The 24,509-nt window shown below is 37.9% G+C and overlaps 1 protein-coding gene and 2 pseudogenes across 2 annotated transcripts; 1 reads left to right on the top strand and 2 right to left on the bottom strand.

The window, feature by feature from the left end:
- Nucleotides 1–1,241: 1,241 nt before the first annotated feature.
- LOC131797800 (testin-like) lies at nt 1,242–9,240 on the bottom strand (annotated as a pseudogene).
- Nucleotides 9,241–10,571: 1,331 nt separating this feature from the next.
- LOC131797833 (golgin subfamily A member 6-like protein 25) lies at nt 10,572–21,183 on the bottom strand. Of its 2 annotated transcripts, none has more exons than XM_066161178.1 (12): nt 20,471–21,183; nt 19,388–19,768; nt 18,845–19,282; nt 18,322–18,528; nt 17,897–18,064; nt 17,048–17,254; nt 16,253–16,551; nt 15,439–15,672; nt 14,857–15,009; nt 14,194–14,290; nt 13,468–13,638; nt 10,572–12,257 (listed from the first exon to the last, which is right to left on the bottom strand). In XM_066161178.1, exons 1-12 carry the CDS (start codon nt 20,759–20,761, stop codon nt 11,691–11,693), a joined length of 3,213 nt encoding a protein of 1,070 aa, XP_066017275.1. In that variant the 5' UTR covers nt 20,762–21,183; the 3' UTR covers nt 10,572–11,690. The 2 variants fall into 2 exon arrangements, with proteins under 2 accessions (XP_066017275.1, XP_066017274.1); XM_066161177.1 differs by having other exon boundaries at nt 17,897–18,067.
- A 1,161-nt stretch (nt 21,184–22,344) lies between these two features.
- LOC131797826 (uncharacterized) lies at nt 22,345–24,268 on the top strand (annotated as a pseudogene).
- The last annotated feature ends 241 nt before the right edge of the window (nt 24,269–24,509 follow it).

Below are 24,509 nucleotides of genomic sequence, written 5' to 3' on the forward strand. Positions count from 1 at the left end.
CAACATTCAAGTGAAACATTTCTAAAAAAAGTAATATACAAGAGTGATCTTGTAAAGTGCCTCAATACTCATTTGTGGTTATGAAAATGTCCTCGTCATGGTTTTATTTCGATTGATTGATTCGGGGTGAAATTTTCCCGCCTGTCGAGAACTGAAGTATTGTAAGTTATTGTGGATGAAGGGACAAGGTAAGGGCTTGGTTTCTTTACAGGGAGAAAAGCACCCTTGATTGTAAGAAAAATAGAAATAACTCCGCGGCCTTTATGTAAAGCACGACTACCAAAGAGTGGTCACTCTTTTTCTCCGTGAAATACATAATGAGTTCAATTGAAAGTGTTACGTGATGTCATTCATGGCAGTTTGGAGGAAATTCAATTTAAAGCTCTTTTAGAGTATTTACAATATCTGACCAGACAGGTAAGAAAAAGCGTCCACCTTTAACTATGGGCGTGGTTCATTGTGTTTTCTGGAGTTTGTAAATACAATTAAATGAGGAGCATGTGAAATTATCAATATCAATGGAATTCTTGTTTGTTTTTCCCTTTTGAATCGACTTTGAATCATTTTGAAATTCTGTTTTGTGGCTTGCTCGACTCGTTTGTATCATTGATTTGTTTTATGGAAGTAAAATCAATGGTCGTGAAAAGAGCTCCCTCGTGGCGTCTTAAGTGTCATCAAATGAAGTAAACATATATTAAACGTTCCCAAACTGTAGACGAGATTGAACTGATTATCAGACAAGAAGGCACCCACGCAGTATTTTATGTGACTTTTGACCTGGTAAGCGCCGGACATTGGAGGCTTCTTCGTCAGTCAGGCAAAATCTCCCTATCGAGGCTCCTTTAAGGCTGTTTACGCCCAAATGGTCTACTGTAGAGCAGAATGACAATTTCCCACCAGATTAATTTCCTCTCTAGTAGTATATATATATTTTCGGGATCATTGAACGTGGTGGCTCATTAGAAGCACAGGGGTGTAGCGAGGATTTTTGAAAGGGAGGGGGAGGGGGGTTGTCAAGGTAACGAATTTTCGCGCATCTTATATGACGCGGGTTATACCGCTTCTCTGTTTTGTATCAGCGTATACATCAAGCAAGAGGGACGTCTCGATTTAAAAAACGAAATTTCGTTTTGTCTTCAATACCTTGATGAGTTGACCGTCTCCATTCGCTGCTGATACTGCTACTACTACTTAATAATAGAATAGAATAGAATAATGATAAAAACAGACTGGAAAACCTGTTAATGAAAGGTATGATTAAGTTCCTATGTTTATTTGGGTTTTGAACAGAACTCCAGTGCAAGTGAATCTGACAACGATCAGAAAAGTTTCATAATTGTAATAACTGATAATATAATATGACAGCCACAATAAAATTAGGAGACCGTACAGAGGCGTCAGTTACTTAACATACTGATGAATTGGAAGAAACCTAGGAACATTGCTCGGGTTAGCAGAAAAAAAAACGTTTGATGCTTTGTTCTAACCTGAAGTAAAGCGAAAATCAAATCACTGTGCTACTTTCCAAAGATTCTATCGTGCCTTATTCAGAAGTCTTCTAATTGTAATTACTGGCCATTGAGCAAGCCCACCTAACTCCTGAATTGATCGCGCACAACGAGAAATTTACTGCTTTTGGCATTCAAATGGTAAGAAACCCGACATTGAAGGAAACAAAGCAGAAATGGTTAATAACTTAGCAAATATGGTATTTTCCTAAACATTTCATAAGGAAAATGAAAGTTTCTTAATGGGGTTCAGTCAAAATGGCAAATTTGAAGGGTGTTCTGATAATTTAACATGGACAAAACAGAAATCGTGTCAGCCCTTAAAATCATCACTTATAATAATTAAAAAGCTTTCAACCCTCCAGGAACTCTTTTCAAACTTTGGCTGCAAATAACGGCAATTTTTCCTTTCAACTTCTGAACCCCTTCGTCTCGCGATACAACGATCCAACTAAAAATTAACAACTTCTTTCTTAAATTAAGAGGCGTGAGTAGAGGGCGGTTTTCAATGAGTGCTCGATGAAAATCAAGCGGCACAGCGACGAATACGAGTAACAGAACTTACGTCACTACTTCAACTTCAAGTAGCTCTACGCCGTACTCAGCGTCAAAGCACGCGCAAAAAGTAACACTCTTACAGGCTGAAAAAGTGTTCGTTTACAGTAGAGACTTCTTGTCACTACTTTGTCATTGTAAATCTATATTCCCAGCTCAGTATCTTTTGGCACAATCCGTGGAGCAAAAGATCTGATTCTTTCTCGGATGCGAAGGAAATGCTTTCCAATCAGCGATCTCTTGCACATGCCACACTTAAAGCACACATCTGTCGCGTGCCAAAACTCCCCCTCGTATTCGATCCTCTGTGCATCAGCGTTGATAATTCCCGGCAATTCAAAAAAAACACCTAATCCTCGCGTACAGCGTCGGTTGTATCCACTCCATGCAGTTGTGGATTGACCATCACGGAATGGCCTCACTACACGAGACCTCCAAGATCCCTGTCACCCTATTAACAACAAAAGTGCTTCCGGTTGCCAATTGCGGTCCCTCCTGGGCGGGTTTTACTCACGGCTAACTATCACCTGGAAAGAAAGAAATTCGGGAAGAAGTGAAGTAGTCTTAAGTTTGCAAAGTCGGATATTCGGAGTTTCAATATTTTCGTGGGTTCCGCTGCAAATTAGAAAAAAATTAAAATTAAAAATGTGTCTCTCCTTCGCAAGGTTTGTTGTGATGTGTTGGTCCCTGAGCAACATATGCAACGAGGTTTGCACCCTGAAAGGGTAACTATTTGACCCTTGCATTCACATCCGTCTCTCCATTCTGTTAGCACCTCGTTGTACTAAAACACCCAATGTGAACAGTGGAGGGCTTTAATCTTTTTCATTACTGATTTATGAATACTGTCACGAGGAGTCTCGTCCAGAGAGTGCATAAATCCCTTATTTTCAAAGTTTGTTACTTGAGGCGCTCCTGGGATACTTTTCTTGAAATATCATTACAATCGATTGGCCCAGGGTGTGGATTCTAGAGAATTTAGAAGGGACTCCGGGAGTGGAGGGTGCGTGCGCACAAAAATGGGGAAGTGCGATGGTGACCAACACTGGCCACCAAACCAGTCGAATTAGATCAATGTTGACAGCAAAGAAAGAAGACCAAGATTTAAAGGACTGCATGTGGCTACCGATAGTAACACAATTTTTTTTTTTGCATTGAAAAGAGCAGAGAGTTGTCTAATGACGCTTAGAAGGGTAGTGTAGCAGAATATTTGTCTTAAATGCGAAACAAAAACCTGCTGCATCCCACATATTTATGAGTACCCTGTTCCACAAGAGAAGACGATTCATAGAATTATAACGTTCTTAATTGACATTCAACCAATAATACAATGGCAACACAATAATACTATTAACAATAATAATAATGACAACAGTAGTAATTTAAATAATAATTCAAGGGGTCTAGCTTCAAAGCCTAAATTCTTCCTTACTATCCTCGGGACGCCACTCAATGATTGAATCTATGCTTTGGTTGAGACAACGCGAACACGAATCTCAGAACTGAACCTTGCCAAATCTTTAAGAATTGAACCTTGCATATCCCAAAAACCTCGAACAATGCGAACATTTATGTTATTTGTTAATTAGAAACCGAGCATGAAACCGACTACTGTCTTATCTTTATCAAAGGGGCGTTTATGACACACGCAATAGCTTGTTATATACCACGAATTTTGGTTTTTAAGCCTTTGAAAGGAGGTTGTTGTCCACGAGTGCGGATAGCCCTTTTTAACGCTTAGAACCTTGGAATCTTGTAAATCTAATTCTACGATGGATATAGCCAATAAAAACCTTAACATACTTCTTTTAATTTCGCCAGTCCTAGGCCATTAAAATGAATTTTTTATTTCATTACAATTCCATTTTGTTGAGACTTCAGATTCATATTGAGAAGGCATTCCGCGTTTTTGTGGATATTTTCGGAACATTCCGTCCTTCCGCCAATCCACTATTTCATTGTATAATCCGATATAGACAATAAGCAGCACCACGCGAAACATCGGGTCACGATCAGGGATTCTATTCGTACACTCATTTATTCAGTTTATAACGATGAAAATATTGGTGGCTTTGCCTTCTACAGTTGGCAGTAGTCACAAAAGTGAAATTAAATAACCCCAGAAGAAGAAGAAAATTAGAAAGGAATATGTGCCAGTTCAGGGGTCGCCGCCCTTGCAGTCCTCTCTGCCCCACACCAGTCCCCATGAAAAATCATCATTATAAGGCAGGAGATAGCTTCAAGGGACTTACTTCATCACAGGCAGCACAGCGAGGCTTATACAGCTGGCATGTGCCTTCCAGTTACAATGCCGTAGATGGCTCCTTTCCTTGAAAAAATAAATCAAATCCACCAATAGATTGTTGCAGATTGTCACACACAAAGCATCCTGGATGCCAACATTGTGTTCTCTACCTGGCACGAGATGCAAATGAATAGGCGGAGATTTCCCCCAGATTGATATTGCCACCCACATCTGTAACATGTCTGTAATAAATTTTTCAGTAGTTAGACTTAGGCAGTTTTCACTTAAAAATGATAAATTTTAAAGAAAAAACAAACTGAAAAACTGGCTGGTTCACTTGTAACTGTCTAAATGACCAACTTACTACATCTAACATCTGGACTATCTGACTGACTTGCCGGACTGCCTGACTGATCAAGTGGGAGTGACTATTTATCTAGAAAACCCTCTTAGCAAACTGAGATACCCTGGCTGATCAACTCCTGGCCTGCTCTGACTGACAGATGGAATGGCTGATTGCCTGCTGGCTGGCTAACAGACTATCTAGCTGTGGGACATGGGCTGATCGATTGTCTCACTTTCAAGCTAAGGAAATGAAGTGATAATTGGCAAATGAAAGATACTGACTCTGGCTGGCCTGACTGACTGTTGCAGCTTTCTGGTTATGACCCAACTTGACCTAGACTGTGCTTAAATGAGAATCAGCTACTGAAACAGCCCTGCAACCTTTAAGTTATGCTCTTTTTTTTTTTTTTTTTTTTTCCTTATTTTTTTTTACTCACCACACTTGGAGAACAGGTTGGTTTTTTCAACGCACATCACCAAACCCCAAGAGAATTCTGGTTTCTATCCTCACAGAACTGCCTCATGCTGGCTTTCCTCTGGTTCAGTTAGATTATCACAATATTCTGGATCATGGTCATGACTAGGAAAGCTAGGTACGACAATCTGTTTGCCGGCTGCGATACGTAGCACCTTCCACACTCCACAACTTTGGGCTTACACCTCTGGAGGTTAGTGACTTCCATGTACTTCCTCAACTGGGAAGGAAATACATAATATTTCTTAGCTGTGTAAACAGGAAAAAGAACTGCAAGATTTGGTATCCTGAGTACTTGCAAGCTCAAGCTGAGGGAGAAAAAAATGACACTTTCGTACAGGGGGATTTGACCCAGAAAGAGTCCAGCAAAGTCGTCATACTGTAATCCAATTTTTGTAAACCTCATTACATGGATCTAATCCCATACATACCACAAGAACCTTAACCCTTTACCTCCAGTAATGACCAAGTAAGAATTTCTCCTTACAAAATCAATACAATGTCAAACAGATGAGTGGTGAGAATAAAGAAAAATATCAACTCAAGATCACTAGTTGATCCAATACCAAATTCTCCAAACTGACATTATCAGAATTGTATGGCAGACAGTAAGGAGAATTACTAAAAAGATCTTGGGATTGAAAAGGTTAAAATGATATTTTGTTAAGGTGAGTAAAAACTGAATTATTATCCCATTCACATATTTGTGTAGCTGACATTCAAATTTCCTCTCATCACCTTTCATTTTGAAAATGTGCTGTATACTAAATCCTTAGGGGATTATATATCCTTCATATCACTCCTGAGAGCAACAGGTTCAAACAATTTTAAATAGCTCTGATCCCTTTTGCAAATAAATTGTGGTGAACTGAGCTCTACTGTGACACTCACCACACCCTGCTGCAGACCCGGTGGAACCCATGCATACTGTTTAGCATACTCTGACTGCTGCCCCTTATTCTTGTTGGCTTCCTCCAGTTTACGGAAGTAGTCACGGATGTGTCCCTGGGGGGAGTCTTTAGAAAATAAGCTGTGTACAACCAGTTTGTGTGCAGCCTCTTCCACACTCTTGATATCATGTTCCTCTGGCTTACATTTGCACGTCTTGCAGATTTTTCTGTTGATTGACAAATAAAATTATAAAATAATTCAAATAGTACGCATGCTCTGATTGTAAACATGGAAACCATTTTACATTTCTTCAGTAATAATTGGTGTCAGATAAATTATGCCAGCATAATTTTGGGAATAATGCTTTCATCAGAGCATCAAGCACAATGTTGGCATATTTATCAAACTTTAAAAAAAACCTCTATTTGTACTTTGCTATCTGTATTCAAGTTATGTAAAAGTGCACTTGAACCAAAGTGAAATGCAGTAGCTATGTGTATGAATCCACACTCATTATCAGGCCTTTTGCAAGGTATACTAGTCCCCTTACACCCAAACATCAGTATGTATATTCTCCATACTGTTCTCCTAACATTTCCTGAGATGCTGACAAAGAGAAATTGTCTCACGATGAAGAGCATTTTTAATTGGTAATAACTAACCTCCAGAAATGCAGGTCCAATCCCCCTTCACATTTGACAGGGCCACACTGTAGGCAGGGGGCCCCTGCATTCATTTCATGGCCTAAAGTAAACTATAAAAGAAGACAATGCATGTCAATGAGACTTTAAGAAACAGGTATTTGCCTTTTCAAAACAAACTTCCTCAGGGAAATAATTATCAACATATAATATCCTGCAATATCTACACAAAGTCATCAGATGGTTGAAACAATTTTCAAATTGCCATGATCCAACTCCATTGGATAAATTCCATATGCTTTCTATTAAAATTTAAAAATAACTCTTATGAGTTATGAAAATTAGGATTTGAATCATCATCCTCTTTTATTGAGCTGACTCAAGAAGGCTTCCTCTTTGATTTTCAAGTACCATGCCCTGTCACCAACAATAGTTGGTGACATCTTCATTCTGAAGATCAGATTACTTGATCAAACTGTTTAACTGTTTGGTTGCTTCAAATCCTTTAAATGTACAATCAATATTAGAAGCTCTAGACTTGAAATTTGATACCCAAAGTCTCTTGTCTATTCTCAAAGCTTATCAGACTCAAGGTTCCAGTTTCAAGTAGCAATTGTTTAATTACAATAAGGAAGTACTATCAAAACACATGATCTAATTTTATTGATGTAAATCAGATTTGAATGTCATTATCATAACAGTCTAAAAGTCATACTATTTTATGAGAATTCAAGCACAGGAAACAAAGTATTTCTATTACCACCAGAAATTATTAATGGAAGGTTTTTTTGGGAAGAAACTTACAATCAAAACATGAACAAAAAATTGTTTTGAATGACATTTTGACTGGTCTTTCTCATTGACTTTGTTGTTCAGCACTGATTACATTGGATAGCTACAGCATCATATGGTCTGAAACGATTTTGTGAGGATTGTGTTTTTAAAATGAGAAAAATATTTCTTGCTTGTTGATTGTTCATTTGTTCTTGAAAGAAAATATTTCATACAAAAGAAGCAAAATTTTCTTCAATATTTCTCCAATGGTGATGAATTTGATTTTGGTGATAAGATTTTCAGTTTTAATTTAATCTTATGAAATTTTGAAAATATAAGAATAATGTTAGAAATGAGGCCCACCCAAACAATTATTAAGATCATATTGTCTGTTCAAGTGTCTTATATTGATTCAGTTTAGTCAAACCAATATTTTCATTGTTAACTCACATACACAGTTCTGATGTGATAAAAAGGCTGTAAGCAAAATGAAGCAGCAAAATGAAATAAAAGGTAAAGATATGAAAATGCCTAGAATAATCAAAACAACTCGCAATGTCTCATTAAATTGGTCACGTTATTATGAGCATTTTGTGGACCTTACCTCAGTTAATCACATGATGAACATACCCTTTGCAAAAATTAACCGAAAGAATCATGAGGCAGTTTCTTTCCTCTAATTTGAACATCTTCTTATAGCATATAACCTGGGATCACCTTTTTTCAATCAACTCATCATGTACTGATGTGGATCTCAGAAGTTTCGATTAAGGAAATTTACACAGCTGTGCTGTTTACAGTTGTACATAGCATCTAAGTCTAAACTTCTCCCGTGTGGTCTGGTGCACTAGATTTCTTTTCAATCAACATGAAACCATAACACAACTTAAACTAAATATTCTTGTATAAAACCTCCCAATCTACTGTTACAATATGCGGCAATTATTGCCCTGACTCAAGGGGAGATATCTGTTTGAACGAGAATGTTTGTAAGCCCAAAAAGGAACGCAAAACATAACCCCCTTTGGAGTTATAGAACTTATCAGAAGAGAAATAAAGGAAAAACAATCTAATTAACGTTCTAGTAACCAAAGAGATCGTTTGGAAAGATAAATATTTAGTGTCAAAGGGGAGATAGCATAATCTACCCGATTTGAAATAAAATTTAAACAGTAAATAAACGAAGCTTGGAACCATAACAAACTACCTCGAGCTGCAAGAAACAGTATCCTAAAAGCATCAATTAAAAGGCAAAAAAATAGACAAACTTTTACTTAAGTTTATCAAAAGCAGAGAGCTGAAATCTGATGAACTGTCAATCCGCAAAAATTATTCAATAACGAATGAGTTGGTTGTAGAATGAATACAATCAACATAAATGGCTCCTATCGAATCCAACAAACTACATCGACAGCGGAACACTCTGTTTTCTGCAGCCGTGATTGCTGTGTAGGATCAGTTGTATAAACTGCCGTGTCCTTTGACTTGACCAATAATTCCCATCATTTCCAAGAAAACTTGGCGATAACAGAGTCAAAGTATCGCATGACACATATCGACGTGAAACTTGTATCATCGGCGCCACTAACCTTTTTCGGCATGTGTAGGTTGAGTCCGTCCTGCGACCCTTCCGCCATGTCTTCACCGGATCGCAAATTTCAACACTACGGGTAGTATCCTGAATGTTTTCTCGAGGTCAAAAGTTCGATAATAAAGCGGCCAACAGCCGAATTACGATTCCCGTTAATCTCTCTACAAACTCTTAATATTTTCCTTCTCTCTCAAAACATTAACGGACGTGACATCAACGCCGAAGCTCGTACGGAATGATGGGTCACTCGACAAACTAGGGAGGGGAGGGTGAAATAGAAAACTCTGCTAATTACGAAATTAGTTAGGGTATTTTCCATGGCCGCTTCGCCCTCTTTATACTAGCGTGTTATCAATTGGTGCTGAATATCTATCTTCACTTTTTTGTATGGATTCGCGTAAATAAGAAAAGGAAACTCGGCTTTAATTTTACAAAAGCAAGCGGGCTAAGCTCTAAGCTTTTGAGCCTCAACTGTTCCTTTGTTGGATTTCCGGCCGTATTAATCTTAATTGATAAGATATTAAAAATATCCATCTATTCAGAAAACTATGAACATTATTTTTTCTTTTATAATAAATATTCAGTTTCAAATAAATAACAAGTAGCGGCCCATGCATCTCACAAATTTTTGTCTTTTTTCATCCCATTTAAAAGTCGAGTATTTTGTAAGCTTTATGCGATACGAACAAAGCCGTTATAAACAAGTCATTCACTGAAACCCGAGCGGATAAGTGCTGGTCACTCCAAGACTTCGATTGTGCAGAGGAAAAACACGATTACTAAACTTCTTTCGTACCCTAAAAGCGCCGAATGTTGACGTAAAGTACGAAGAAGCAGTGGTGCGTAGGCTATATGTAAATTAGGTGGCTTTTAACGTCATAAGATAAAAGCGATATTCACTCGAAATTTCCGAATAAGCACCGTAAATTATGGTAACCTTGTATAAGTGTAAACTGTCTCTTTTGACAGAACAGGAGGCCTCAGAAAAAGAGAACTGAAAACTCACGTACGTACCTTCTCGCGAGGCATGCCTTGTCTGTATATATCCTAACGTCATTCACTAAACCAGAAATAAGGCAAAACACATTTGGAAGCCTCCGTTCTAATCTTTGAAAGTGCGTGCCACCGCTCTGACCCTAATCCACATACCGGAAAATTCTAGTCACTGTCTTTCATTATTGTCTGACGTAGCAAGGCGTGTGCTGGAATGATGACAACCTGTCGTCACTAGGCCTGTGGCTCAAAGTGGCGGGAGTCAGATGAGGAGGAGTTGGGGACAAGGCTGGAAACCCAATCCAAAACACTGGACACTTCTTGTTTCTGTACTTTAATCTACAGGAACGAAAACTTGTAACTATGATGAATATCAAGACTGAGATATATACTAGTATTTATCAAATGATGCTACATTTTCACCGCTATTCTTCTAAGCAAATGCAGCAGTCGACAATCCGAATTCTCGACTATGGAGTCTTAAACCCAGTAAAAGACTTGTTAAATTATCTGATAATCTATGCTTTGTTAAGAGCAGTTTTTGAACCGTATCTTAATTCCTTTAGATTTTATTTTCAGTTCAAGAAGAAAAAATTTTTTACACTTTTACCGAATTAATTACCTTTAACAGGAGCCCATAGAAATGGGCCCCTGCCTTTAAGGAAAACCAAATTTTTAAACATTATTTCATATGTATGAAAAAAATAACTACACACGCAGAGTCAACGTAGTCTACTTGCTATGTTATGATAAAACATAAAAGTAAATTTTTACTAAAATAAATTGTTTACAAAGTCTTAAAGGAAGTGGTATTAAACATCCTTCAAATTAACATTAACCTTTATCCCTCTGTACTTCACTTGAAAAACAACTGGAATTACTTTAGAGAGCTTTTGATGTGTTTCTAGAACATATCAACTCAACTATTGTTCTTAGATCACTGTCGTGAATCGTCATCCGTTAATTACATTTAGTTCTTAATGCGAGACATAGTATGTTTCCAATACAAACTGTGTGTAAATTACCTAATCTATCCTTGAACTACAGTTGTAATATCAGATAAATACGATCTTAGACTGTCTAGGAGATTTTAGGTTTACAGAACAACAAGAGTAACGCAAGAGCACGTCGAAGTTGTGGTCTAAATCCGCTGAATTGGATATTGCGTTACCAAAATGAAACTTATATATGAGTAACATAATACGTCATATCTGTATCTCACAAAAAGCCAAGTTTGTCACACCTTCACTGGTCAGCTAAATTTTAAGGTCAATTATCATACTGCCCCTTGCGGTTAAACTTACTGTCCCCTATGTTGATCTGCTCGCTTTCAACAAATAGCGCGGTAAAAAGCATCGAAGCTGTAATCCTATTAAAGCAGTTTTCAAGACTTTTTCTGACGTGGTTTTCATTTAAGTAAAGTGAAACGGCCAACAGAACAGCTCACAGTGTCCTGTATGACTTCTGCCTGCATTTAAAACTCATTTTAAGCGTCAAATTATCGATACAGAATGCTGCTTCGTACTAAAAATGTTCATATAAAAAGCTTAACTGACTGTTTCACTGCTCAGTGGTTAAGAAGTTTATAAAGTTCAGTTCACCCTGACTGTCCACTCCTCTTGCCGATACATCCTCCAGTTCGGTCAAATACGTTGAGGTCAGGATAATTTCACTATTGATGTTGATCCAGACATTCCTCTACATGAAGTTCCAGGGTTTCTATATCAGGAAATAAATCCATGCAGCTTGGACACTGATTTTGCTGAAGATCGCCTACGGAAGGTGGTCGCTGGAGTCCTTGGCATGCCACAGCATGAATCTGAAGTGCATCAAAATTAGGGAACACCCCGCGACAGTTTGGACATTGCCAATCATTTTCATCCACCGGTGGAGCAGGGACTTGTTGTTCCCTTCCAGGACTCCGCATGTCCCCCTCTCTCCCGGTTTCTGCAGGTTGTTCGGATCCACGGGTGAAAAAAGGCATTCCAGGAAATCCAGCACACCATTCTCCGGGAGATCCTTGTTGATGGGGTGGGTAGTCTGTGGTATGATAAGGAACACTAGCATGGCGGCGTTGCATTTCCTCGAATCCCCTGTTGCTTAACTGATAGATCTCATCCTGATATCGCTGGTTTTCCTGCTTAAGCCGCTGGACTTGTTCAGTCAGGCCCAATATCTCCCCATGTTGCTTCTCTCTGGCTTCGCGTTCAATTCGAAAATCAGCCTCGTACTGATGCAACTAAGTGTTGAAAGTAAAATATTAAAAAGATGAACTAAAAAAATAGATATTAAAAAAAAAAGAATAGACGAAAGAAAGAACAAACAAAAGGAAAAACAAGGTTTAGAAGATCTTTGAGTTATGTAGTGGGCGCTCGCGCCGTGGCGCCTCTGGTCTTTTTCTCAAAAATAAGAAAGCTAAAACCTCACTTCATAAAGATTCCTTTTTTGTAAGAATCTGTAAGATATGGAACGCCCTACCAGATAATATAAGAGCTGAAAAGGAACTACCGTCTATCGTCAAAAAACTAAAATCTTTCATTTATCTAAGACTTAGCAAAGTTTTCAATCAAGACGACATCCCCTCTTTTAAAATAGTTTGTGTAAAATATCGTTTCAATGCTCTTAATTCTTGTACATGTCAATCAACTAGTTTTTTTTCTTTTTCTCTGTCGTACATGATTATATATTTTGTTATTTCCTTGCATGGGGGCTTGTAAGTAGGTTGGGTTTCAATTTTGTCTATCTGTAAGGGATAGGGAAAGGTAATTTACCAAGTAGGGGACAACCTTGTCTTATTGTAAACTTACCTGCCTTTGGCAAATTATTAAATAAATAAATAATTAATTAAATAAAGGGAGCGAACGAACGAATAAATGAAGCAATGATGAATCAATGGAAAGAATAATGGATGAGGGAGCGGATCATTCAGAGCGCTACGTGAAAAAATATCAATATAATAAAAAATGGCTTACGACACTACATCGAAAACAACCGTAAAATCTAATAACGAAGGAATTGATTTCTATGCGAGTGCATATGTGTGAAGTCCAAAACATTTTTTTCCTAATTACAACTAGTGTCATCATTATCATTATCTATAACGATAACAATGAAAATAATATTGATATCAATAATACTAATGTTATCGTCATTATATGTAATATTCTTATCATAAGTACTATTGATTTTAGCCATTTCGTACCAATGACACACGATACTTTGCTCTTATTTAGGAATAGTATGATCATTATCAATAACGATAACGATGATGAATATATTAATATTAATAACATTATCATTATTATTAGAATTATTACCATACGTACTATCAATTTGAGTCACTTCGTACCAAAAGTTTAGAGAACGTTATTCTGTGGTCAGAAGTTTCAGCCAAGGGCGACGGCTTCGTGCATTCCGCCTAATTTCTGTAATGTGAAAATTTTACTTACTGTTTGCTCGAAAATCGATTGCTGCTCTTGTTCATTCCGTAGAGCTTTCAGCTCTTGTTCCAGGTCATAATTTGCTTGACGTACTTTATCGAGTTCATCTTCTTTAATCTTTACGTCTTCTTTCAACTTCTTTCTGTGTTCGTCAGCTTCTTGGAGGTGGGCTTCGTGTTTCTGAAAATAAAAAATACAGGATATTCGACATTTCGGTAAGAGATGCAGATAGCTACTCTGAACTCTTCCCTCCCAGAAAAGATAAACACGTAACTTCTCCTTAGAATATCAATACATTCTACTCAAAAGACAAGCCCTGCCTGTAGTCAGACTTATCAGCTACTAGGTCAGAAGGTTCTCTTCACTGATAAAACCGTCTAGATTCCAAATTATCTTTACAAAATTACAAAGATGCACATGAAAGCTCGCAAGGAGAAGTATGACGGGGAAGTAACGGTTTAAGGTTGAACTGATTAAAAATAATGAAAATAGCAAGTGAAATTTATTGTGAATAAACATGCACTAACATGATATTGGGAGTCTAAGTGAAAACTGTGAAGATCGATGGGGGAGGGGGGGGTAAGTGCTGCACACCCACTGCTTCCTGCTCCCCCCTTACCAGCCCCATCACAGTTCATGGGAGAATTCTTAGGTCACATAAACAGTGGAACTAGGAATTGACGAAGCACAGAAAATGTATCATGAGATTCTAATTAATAAGTATAGAACACTAACCGTCTTCGTTTGACTCGTTGTGTGGTATGCTTGTAAAAGTTCATTGTAGTCTCCAACTGTACGATCTAAATCCTCTTGGAGTTGTAGGAAGGCCGCCCTTTAAAGATAAACAGTTCAAATTTAAACTTTCTTCATTGTTAACTCTCATCATTTCACACTGTTTCATCATTTTAAAATGATTATTTCAGCCCTAGTTTACCGAGAGGCTGTAGAGAAGCATGATATCCTTGCATTTCTGGATATCCTGATTGAAAAAATTATATCAAGAAAAAAACGATTCCCTGCGCTGATAGTCATTTTAATAGCTACCCATTATTGTTAGAAACACCTTCTCGCACGTTTTTACTCTGCCACTTTAACCTTTTCACCCCTGAGAGTGACTAACATCTAATTTCTCCTCACAACATCAGCCCTAAATCAAACATTAAGGTCATGAGAATAAAGGAGATGATCATCAACTCTTGATTGTTGAACAAATTCTCCTTGTCAGAACCCTAGAAAATGTCTAGGGAGTATGGAGAATATGCATACTGATGCTAGGGAGTAAAGGGCTAAAGAATCACTACACATTCTCTTCTTGGTAGGTAAAACTAATTGATAAATATGTCTTTTGAACCGAACGTACAAGACAGAGAATGGTTATTCCTAACAAGACTCATGTACCTGTCAGTTTCCTGTTTTAAGCGTGTTTTCTTAAGTTCTGCATCAGCGGTTGACATATTCTTTTTGAGACTTTCGATCAATTGGTCTCTCTTCAATCTCTGCTTCTCACTGTCATCAGTGATCTTATGGAGATGATCTTGATACATATTTTCCCTTGAGAAAACAATAATACAAAGAAAAATGATTAAAGCATAAATTAAAGATGTTTGGAACATTTAAAACCTAGTAAAACAGCAAGAACCTGCTTCAACTCCCCAGTGAAACTAAATTTCAACTTCATCACATTTCAAAGATCACTATGTATATTCTCAATACAGTTCTCTGTGCAGTTCCTAAACTGCTGACGAGGAGAATTTGTTCAACCGTCAAGAAATTATTTAGTTGGTAACATTGTAAAGAGGAATTACATGATAGTCACTCTTACATGTCAAAGGGTTAAAGCAACCTGTGCTCCGTCACTATTCTAGAGATTTTCTTTTTTATACAGGGATTTTCAGTGAATGCTTTTCATATGATTGGATTGTTTCTGTGTTTGACCCAACCCGACCCAAGAAGAAACATGGAGAACAATATGAATCTTACTGTTGTGTGCATTCGTCTATAAGCCTTTCCTTCTCTGCTGATAGCATTTCATTCTCCTTGATTAATTGTGTCACTTGAGTCTCCATAGATTTTATGTTAATCTCTGCATTTTTCAGTGCCTCAGTCATGTCTGACAATTCTTCTTTTAAGCAGTTAACTTCCTGCTCCCGAACCTCATTCAGTTCATTGGACACTTTGGCTGTTTCCTCCTTTAGAGTCTGTATTTCCTCTTCCCTGTAAAAATTAATTTCAGATATCTTCTTTCAGATCACATTATGTTTTATACAAGAAACAGTTTTTTTCTCCATATACAAAACATTTAATTCAGCCCTCCCAAATTGTCAAGAGTTAAAAAAGCAAAAGTTTCCTACAGAAAATATTCACACCTCTCATACAGCTATTTTTTGGTTTACATTCCCAACCCCATTTCCTGCTAATACCAGATTCACTTCAAATCTTCCTTTCCATTTAACCCTTTAACTCACAGATAAAATTTGTCATTCCCCTTGCTGTCAACCATACAATTCTTATAATGTCAGCTCGGAGAATTTAGTATTGGGCCAACTAATTATCCCCAAATTGATATTTGTCTTTATTCTCATCACTTATCTGGTTGATATTGTATTGATATTGTAAGGAGAAATTCTGTCTTGGTCACTCATGGGAGTTAAAGGGTTAAGATACTTTCAGTCACCCTCCATATCTCCTCTCGAATTTTAACACCCTTGAATTCTTCCATAGTAAACAGCTATTTTCTGCAAAGACAACAGCACACTAACAAAGAAAAATTTTCACTAAGACATGTATTGCTCACTTCTGACTTGCACTTAATTTCAGTTCCTCAACAAGTTTCTGAAGATTTTCATTCTCCTCCCTACGTTGTTCAACAGTTCCTCTCAATTCTTTGGCACTGTCAATAACTGTCTGCAATGACTCCTTTAACTGAGAAACTTCCTGTTCATGTGTCTCAGTGAGTTCATCTGATACTGAACTCAGCTGCCTCCTCAGAGTGTTCACTTCTTCCTCCTGCCCCTTCTCTTTGTGAGAAAGTGCTTCAATATTTTTTTGAGCTTCAGCAAGCTGATCTTTTAGGTTCTCATTCTCTTCCATAACCTGCATTTAAGGGAGACAAAGCCAAACTTGTTTCAGTGATTACCGACCTGATAAACTATCAATCATTAAAATTCATAATGAACATATGTGTTGCTATTAATTTGAATTTGTGCTTAAATCATAAAAAAAAAAAAACAAATTAGGTGACTGAACTGCACATAAAATATATTGTGGAGAGAGCTCCAATGCTTATTATTGCTTAAAGGTTCCATTGAAAGTGAAAAGACTTCATTGTGGCCTATCCCTGACAATTAATAAAATAAGTAAAGATGCCTTCTATTGATCTGCTAGGAAATTTGTTCCTCACAGCTGTATGGAACATGTATGGACAGAGTGCTAATGAAAAATCCTAAAATGGAGAAAACAAAAAATTTTGCCTGAAATTTAATCTTCTGAGTGGTGAAAGAAGATTCCTCACTTGGTTAGTCTTTTTGAGGAATATTTGGCTGTTTTCTAGAGACCTTGGGCAGGAGAAACTAAGACATATAAAACACACCTGCTTTTGTTTTTCTTCCTTCTCAAGAACAGCATTCTCCCTGCTCAGAAGATCTCCTTCACGTCTTTGGTATTGCCAAAGGTTTTTCTTCACTTTTTGAAGTGTTTTGTATTGTTCATTTCCTTTTAGTTCTTCCTGATTATCACTGCCTTTTTCAGGAGAGTTTTGCTTCTGTTCTTTTATAGTTTCAACATTCTCAGTGGTTCTCTACAAAATCAAGAAAACTTAATTAAGGATATACATAGTACATACTTAATTGTATTTTCTGAGGAGGTAGCTGAACTCAGCTGCCTCCTCAGAGTGTTTACTTCTATCTCCTGACCCTTCTTTTTGTGTGAAAGTGCTTCAATATTTGTTAGAGCTTCAGCAAGCTGTTAAACATTCTCATTTTCTTTCATAATCTGCATTAAGAGGAGACAAAGCCAAACTTATTTCTGTGATTACTGACCTGATAAACTATCAATCATTAAACATCGTAATGTATATGGGTTTTGCTGTTAATTTGAATTTGTGCTTAAATCATAAATCAAAATGCATTGTTGAGAGAGCTCCAATGAACAACATTGAAAGTGAAAAAAATTTCATTTTGGGCTCTTACTGACAGTTAATAAAATAAGTAAAGATGCCTTTAACTGATTTGCAAGGAAGATCCTCACAGATCTATGGAATATGTATGGTGAGTACCAATGGAAAATCCTAAAGGGGAGAGGAGAAAACACAAATTTTGCCAGAAATTTAATCTCCTGAGGGGTGGAAGGGGACTCCTTATTTAGTTGGTCTTTTGAGAGGAAGATTTGGCTGTTTTTTTAGAGGCCTTGGGCAGGAGAAACTGAGACATATAAAACACACCTGCTTTTGTTCTTCTTCCTTCTCAAGAACAGCTTTCTCCCTGTTCAGAAGATCTCCTTCACGTCTCTGGTATTCCCAAAGGTTTTTCTTCACTTTTTCAAGTGTATTGTGTAGTTCATTTACTTTTAGTGCTTCCTGATTATCACTGCCTTTTTCAGGAGACTTTTGCTGCTGACAGTTAATAAAATAAGTAAAGATGCTTTCAAATGATTTGCAAGAAAGATCCTCACAGATCTATGGAACATGTATGGTAAGAGTACCAATGGAAAATCCTAAAGGGGAGAGGAGAAAACACAAATTTTGCCGGAAATTTAATCTCCTGAGGGGTGAAAGTAGACTCCTTATTTAGTTGGTCTTTTGAGAGGAAGATTTGGCTGTTTTTTTAGAGGCCTTGGCCGGGGGAGAATGAGACATATAAAACACACCTGCTTTTGTTCGTCTTCCTTCTCAAGAACAGCCTTCTCCCTGTTCAGAAGATCTCCTTCACGTCTCTGGTATTCCCAAAGGTTTTTCTTCACTTTTTCAAGTGTATTGCGTAGTTCATTTACTTTTAGTTCTTCCTGATTATCACTGCCTTTTTCAGGAGAGTTTTGCTGCTGTTCTCCTATAGCTTCAACATTCTCAGTGGTTCTCTACAAAACCAAGAAAACTTAATTAAGGATATACATACATACATGCTTAATCTCATTTCCATCTAAAATGAACTCTTTTGATGTGACATACTAAGAAAAGACATGATTATAGGTGAGAGAGAGACATTGAAGTTAACTCTCAATTTCCTTACTCCTTTTAATTCTGGTGTAAACCCCCATTCCTAGTACAGATTCTGCCCTCTTTCTGCTTCTACTGTGTGTAAGATCATAAAATGCTCTTCATTTTATCCATTTCTCTTAGTTGTGTCCACATTTTAAGTCATCAGAAACAACCAACCAACAAAAGTATCTTTACTTGTTCAATTTCTTCAGCCTTCTTCATGTACATGTCTCTTTCCTGCCTCAAAGCATTCTGTTCCTTTGTAAGATTGTTCATCACCTCTGTCTGCACTCTAAGCTGTTCACTCAAAGCAGCAATTTGCTCTGTGGCTGCTGTAGTGGAAGCTTGGTTTTCAGCTACCTCAAGCTTAATATCTTCTTCTTCTAATACCTGCCTTTGCTCCATATCTTGAATTTTCTTTAAAAGCTGGTCACGTTCTTCCTCAAGTTGATTAAACTGTTGTTGGTTTTGCTCACTCTCAATTTTCATCTCCTCCAATTTTACCTTCAAAATTTCTTTTTCTGTTTCAACTTTCCTTAAGTTCTCCCAAACTGCTTCAGGGCTCTCGAGAGGAATGTCAGAGGACAGGGTGTCAAGAGAAACCAGAGTTTCAAGGTCATCTGTTTCAGTGTTCTGTCAAAAGAAAAAAAAAAAACTAAAAAAAATAGAAAGGTGGGAAGCTGAAAACCTAGGGCTTGGTGAGATTTGGGTGACAGTTTCAGAACAAGTAAATCTTACCGGCTCAGCTTCTCGCATGGCCTTTAGGCAGGAAATACGTTCTTGCAGTTTGCTGTTACTCATTTCCAGGGTGGCCTTTTCAGATTCAAGCTTCTTCACCACTTCGTTTAGAGACTGCGCTTGATCTGGGTTAGCCTTGTCTATATGATAACTTTCTTCAAGATGTGCAGACTTTTCATTTCGATCTGCCTCCTTCAGTTTGGACAGCTCTTCCTCCAGTTGCAAAGTTTTATTTTGTTCATTCTTCAGTTCAGTTTTTAATTTTCCATTCTTTTCTCGCAGGTTCTTGATCATCTCCTTAGCACGTTCATACCCTTTGCGTGAAGACTCACTTGTCTGTTTCTGAGATTTCTGCATGTCTGCAAGTTCTTCAAAATATTTCTATAAAAGCATCAAGAAGAGATCATTGTCAATAAATTATAGGAAAGTGTTTTGCAGTGAAATAGGTAAGTACTTTAAAACTCATCAATCTAAGCAAATTTTGCCTCATAACACCAGCTAAAGTAGTTAAAACTACCTTGTTTGTTGACAACCTGTACAAAATAAATATTTGTAAGGGTGCAGTGCAAGGTGATTGACTCTTTTATGAAAATGATATAACTTTTTAACTGAAAACAAGCTGCAGATCAGAAACAAACAAGATCAACAGAACCAATAAAACAACCAAACAACCAAACAAATAGATATTTCAGACAAGGTACCCTCTCACTGATAGGGAAACAAATTAAAAATGAGGTTGGCTGAAACAACAGATTTATTGACCACTGTAACCCCTGTCCTTTGCTTTTGTGCTCTTGCACTTATCTCCAGTGACCAAGAGTTTGAAACAAACCATCAATATTGTTGAAGGTCAGAGAGGCTCATATCAGTATCAGGTAGACTCATTTGTGGGTCATATCTAAATGAAATACAGTCATGCATCAGATATCGTTAATATACAGCAAGTAGGATCACCTTATTTTCAAACAAACTAGCTCCGCGCTAAGAGGTATTTGTTAAGTTGTGACCAGAAAGTGAAGCTCTTCGGGTATTCTCTGGTTTCACATAATTTCAACTTATATTAACATTTGAAATGAACCCTACCTCGAGGAGTTCATTGTTCTGAAGCAGCACCCCCTTAAGTTGTTCATTTTCCTTGGAAAGATTCTGAACTCTATCAGCTAGTTCATGTTCATTCTGCGACTCACTTCCGCCTTGTGGGAGGCTTTCGCTTTTACCTGGAATCTCAGCTATTTTTCCAATCTTACTGTCGTCGGAATTGAGCAATTGTCCGTCGTCTTTAGAAACTACAACAAAGCCACTTACACTGCTACCTTCACTTGAGTGTGAGCTATTCATCTCACTCGATGGAAGCGGACTGACGCTGGCGGACATGACAGTTATCTAAAAAGCACGCTCAATTCGTGTTTCGTTAAGGCAATGAGAGAAGTAGCAGCTAAGGTTCGATGGACCGGAATGGATCCTGAGAAGGATTTCGATGCCAAACGTTTGAACAACAGCTTAAACCATCTGAGATTCTGAAGGTGAACTTCTAAGCCATGAAATTTCGATGATTTTGAAACTCAAAGAGATCGAATATTTACCATGCAAGGAAATGTAACCCGATTACAAATGAAAATTCAAGATGTCACGAGTTTTTCTGTGACGTCGTTTCTCGTAGACAGCCCTTCAAAATAGATCTTAGGTTCTTTCTAACTCAAAGACTTCTAACCAAAACCAAGAGTGAATGAAAAATGGGTTTCATACGATTATCTTCCCTCACGTATCCGAGAACAAATACAACTTCGGAAAGCGAAAGTGCGAATAAAAACCCCGGATTTGGCGGGGAATCCCCGGACGTTTTCTGTTCACTGACGTCACCTTACTTGCATCAGTTGCTAAAATAACTCGATCCATTCCCCTTCTCAGCCACGTCAGCGTTCTATTCCTCAAGCATGGCGGGGGGTTTCGCTGTCAAAACTTGTGTGTTGGTTTTGTTTCAAGAGTGCGACATTGCAACGAGGTAAGAGAGAGCGGTGCTTATATTCTTTGTAACCTTTAATACAATTTTTTTCTCGGAGGTTTTAGTAAAGCTAAGAAAAGGAAAAAAAGATAAGTAATGATTTGATTTAGCGCCCTCGTCCCAACAAGCGTCCCTAAAGTATGCACTCCCTCGAATCTGCGCCCCTCTTCTTATGAACTTCCCTATTGAGTTAGCACCTTCATTCCAATGAGCAAATGATCTCATCCTAACTTGGCTGGTCGCTATAATCAGGAAGGATCTATGGACAACGAGTCCGTTTTCCAGTCTTCTTGATCCTTTTAGAATTAATATCAGAGCCTTATTTCGCACATTCTATTGCTCTTTTGAGAAACAAGCGCCTTGCCCTCGATAAGCGCCCTCCCTTGAGGTACCAAAAGAAAATAAGCGCTCGGGCGCTAGATCAAATTATTACAGTAATTAACATTTTAAAATTATATCAATTTTGAGATAGATAGATCTTTTTCGCGATGTCTTGGTTTAAAGTGTGACAAGAGCGTAAAAAATCTGTCAGAGCCTTGTGAAGATGCATGATCTCTTCGAATCAGAACGTTGGACTGCTAAGCGGAGTAAATGATATGATTCAAGACATATGCCCCAGGCTGTGAAGCGAACTTTATAATCATTCACTTCAGGTATATATTCTGGACTTTTATTTTTTTCTTGCTCAAATTTGAGTGCCCAAAAGGACCCTCCTGAATAAAAAAAAAAAAGAACACTCAAATATTCAAAAGTGATAAAAATTCACCTGCGTAGATTAAAAACACGATGAAAGAGGAGCAAACTACACTTCACGATACGTCTCCACGTTAATATATTTTTTAAAAAAAATATATTAACGTGGAGACATATCGTAAAGTGTAGTTAAAAGTTATTTGAAGCGAGGTCTAAAACGCTTCAACTTGAGAGTAACCACAAAACATTGGTCAGGTAAGACATGGGGAAACTCCAAAATGTGGAGGAAAGATCAAATGTATAGAAAGAGGATAACAGGCTCTCTCTCTCTCTCTCCCTCCCTCTATCTCCTTCTCTCTATTTTTACTACAAAGCTAAGCTTAGTGGTGCTAAGAAAGCAATCGACCTCCACCTTGACCCAACGGATATGATTAGAAACGGAAGATCTGGGTATGAAACTATTTAGGTGGTAATCCCATGATTTAAAATTTGAAGCCCTCTTGAATAATGCTTGCGGCAGGTAAAGGTATCTATGCACACGAATTCAGTCATTATTTTCTTGATAATATATTTTATTGAAAATGATTGAGTATCCGAAAACAATTTATTCAAAAAAATTTCTTCAGCTTGACGGATTGAAAAATCGATTTGTTTAAGGCCCTGCTGGCCTTTCTAAAGCTTAAATTAAAACAAAATAAGATTAATCTTTCAGAAATTCCCTTAGTTGATTTAGGCGTCGATAGCTTTAAAGATAAAATTTTTTCTAGTGTAATCATATTAATCAGTTTAAACTTTGACCACGTGATAGAATCCTTCTTATTGCACGGTCCTCATCATTTATTGATCCAGCTAGATCTTCTTACATTGATAAAATTGCCATCTTCGGTCTCTGAAAGATAACGAAAGAAGATAACACAATATAAGAATGGAAAGATAAGGGCAAGGAAATAAGAAACAAATTTTTCCTCCTTTTTTTGCTCTCTTATTTGCTCTCTTATTTGTTTTTACCCCTTCCTCCTCCTCCCTCCTCCCTCCTCCCTCCTCCCTCCTCCCTCCCTCCTCCCTCCCTCCTTCCGCGCAACCATAAAGACTTTGTCGTTTGCTACAAATTTTTGGTTGATGTCTAAATAGTGCGGTTCTCTCGTTACTTTCTAACTCGTTACTTTATAACTTTGAGGTCGGTAGGTCACCGATTTCTTGCTAAATTTCTGCTCTCAGCAGTGGCGAGGTAGCGTGAATCAATGAATGTTGCTAATTAACAAATTTTTTCGCTATCAAAAGTGTTACAAAAGCTGTCTAGAAATTCAAAATTACATCCCGGGAGCGGCAAGCGGTGTATACAAAATTTATCCGATGTCGAATACTGAACCACCGGAATTGCAGGGGGCGGGTTCAGTTTCCTTTCTCACAGCCTTACTCTGAGATCAGATGTTCAGCAGATCGTCGAAGTTCTCTTCAAAGACAAGAAAAACGCTTTGCTGAAGTTGAAGAAAAAGGTCGATGGCAGCGAGCGATACACTTTGATTCAGCCCCACCCGAATTACACTGACATAGATTTTGGCGTCTTGATGAACAACTACTCTGGTTAACGTTACACTGCACCAAAAAACGCCTTCGTGCAGAAATACGTATTCCTTGGCATCCTCCCTAAATCAATGGCAAATAACAAAAAAACTCAAGGTTTCAGATCTAATGGCACTATAGTACAGTTTGGGAACTTCGATGCCAATCCCTACAGCTTCTTTGCACTTTTTCCGGACCATCATCACCAATTACCATGTGATCATGGCAGGACGTCAGGATATGAAAATAGCGGAATCGGAAGTAAGAAAAGGAGGAGAGGGGTGCTTATTCGTGTGAGGGCGCTTATTAAAGCCTGGGTGCTTATCTGTGGAGATAAGGTAATTAATTATGCTCTTAGCTCCTCCTTGAGCATAGGCCATCAACGATTTCCCTTCTTCACCTCTTCCTGTCCTGGGCTAACCTTTCGAGTGTGGTCAAGTTGTGGCTCCAAGAGACACTCAACCTGAACATCTTATCACCAGGTTTTCTTTTGGGTGTCCTCTTTTCTGTTTGTCCAGGGGATTCCAATTCAAGGCTTGCCTAGTAACAATTCCTGGATGTTCCTTCACGGCGTGGCCAGTCCATCTCCACTTCTTTCGACCGATTCAGTTGTATCTGAATGAGTACCTGACTAGATGTTTCTTATAGGACCCCGTTTGTTACTGTGTGAGTCCGTGTCACTTTCAGATTTCTGATCGGATACAAATTAAAATATGTGAATGAAATTATACAGAAATGAATGCATGAGATGTAACTGAATGAATAACTGAATGATCGATCGTACTCATGAATGAATGAACAAAGGAAGGAAGGAAGGAAGGAGAGCAAGAAGGACGACAGACGTGATTTAGTGAGTGAGTAAGT

This window comes from Pocillopora verrucosa, chromosome 14 (assembly GCF_036669915.1).
Source record: "Pocillopora verrucosa isolate sample1 chromosome 14, ASM3666991v2, whole genome shotgun sequence".
In the NCBI taxonomy this organism is placed as follows: domain Eukaryota; kingdom Metazoa; phylum Cnidaria; class Anthozoa; order Scleractinia; family Pocilloporidae; genus Pocillopora; species Pocillopora verrucosa.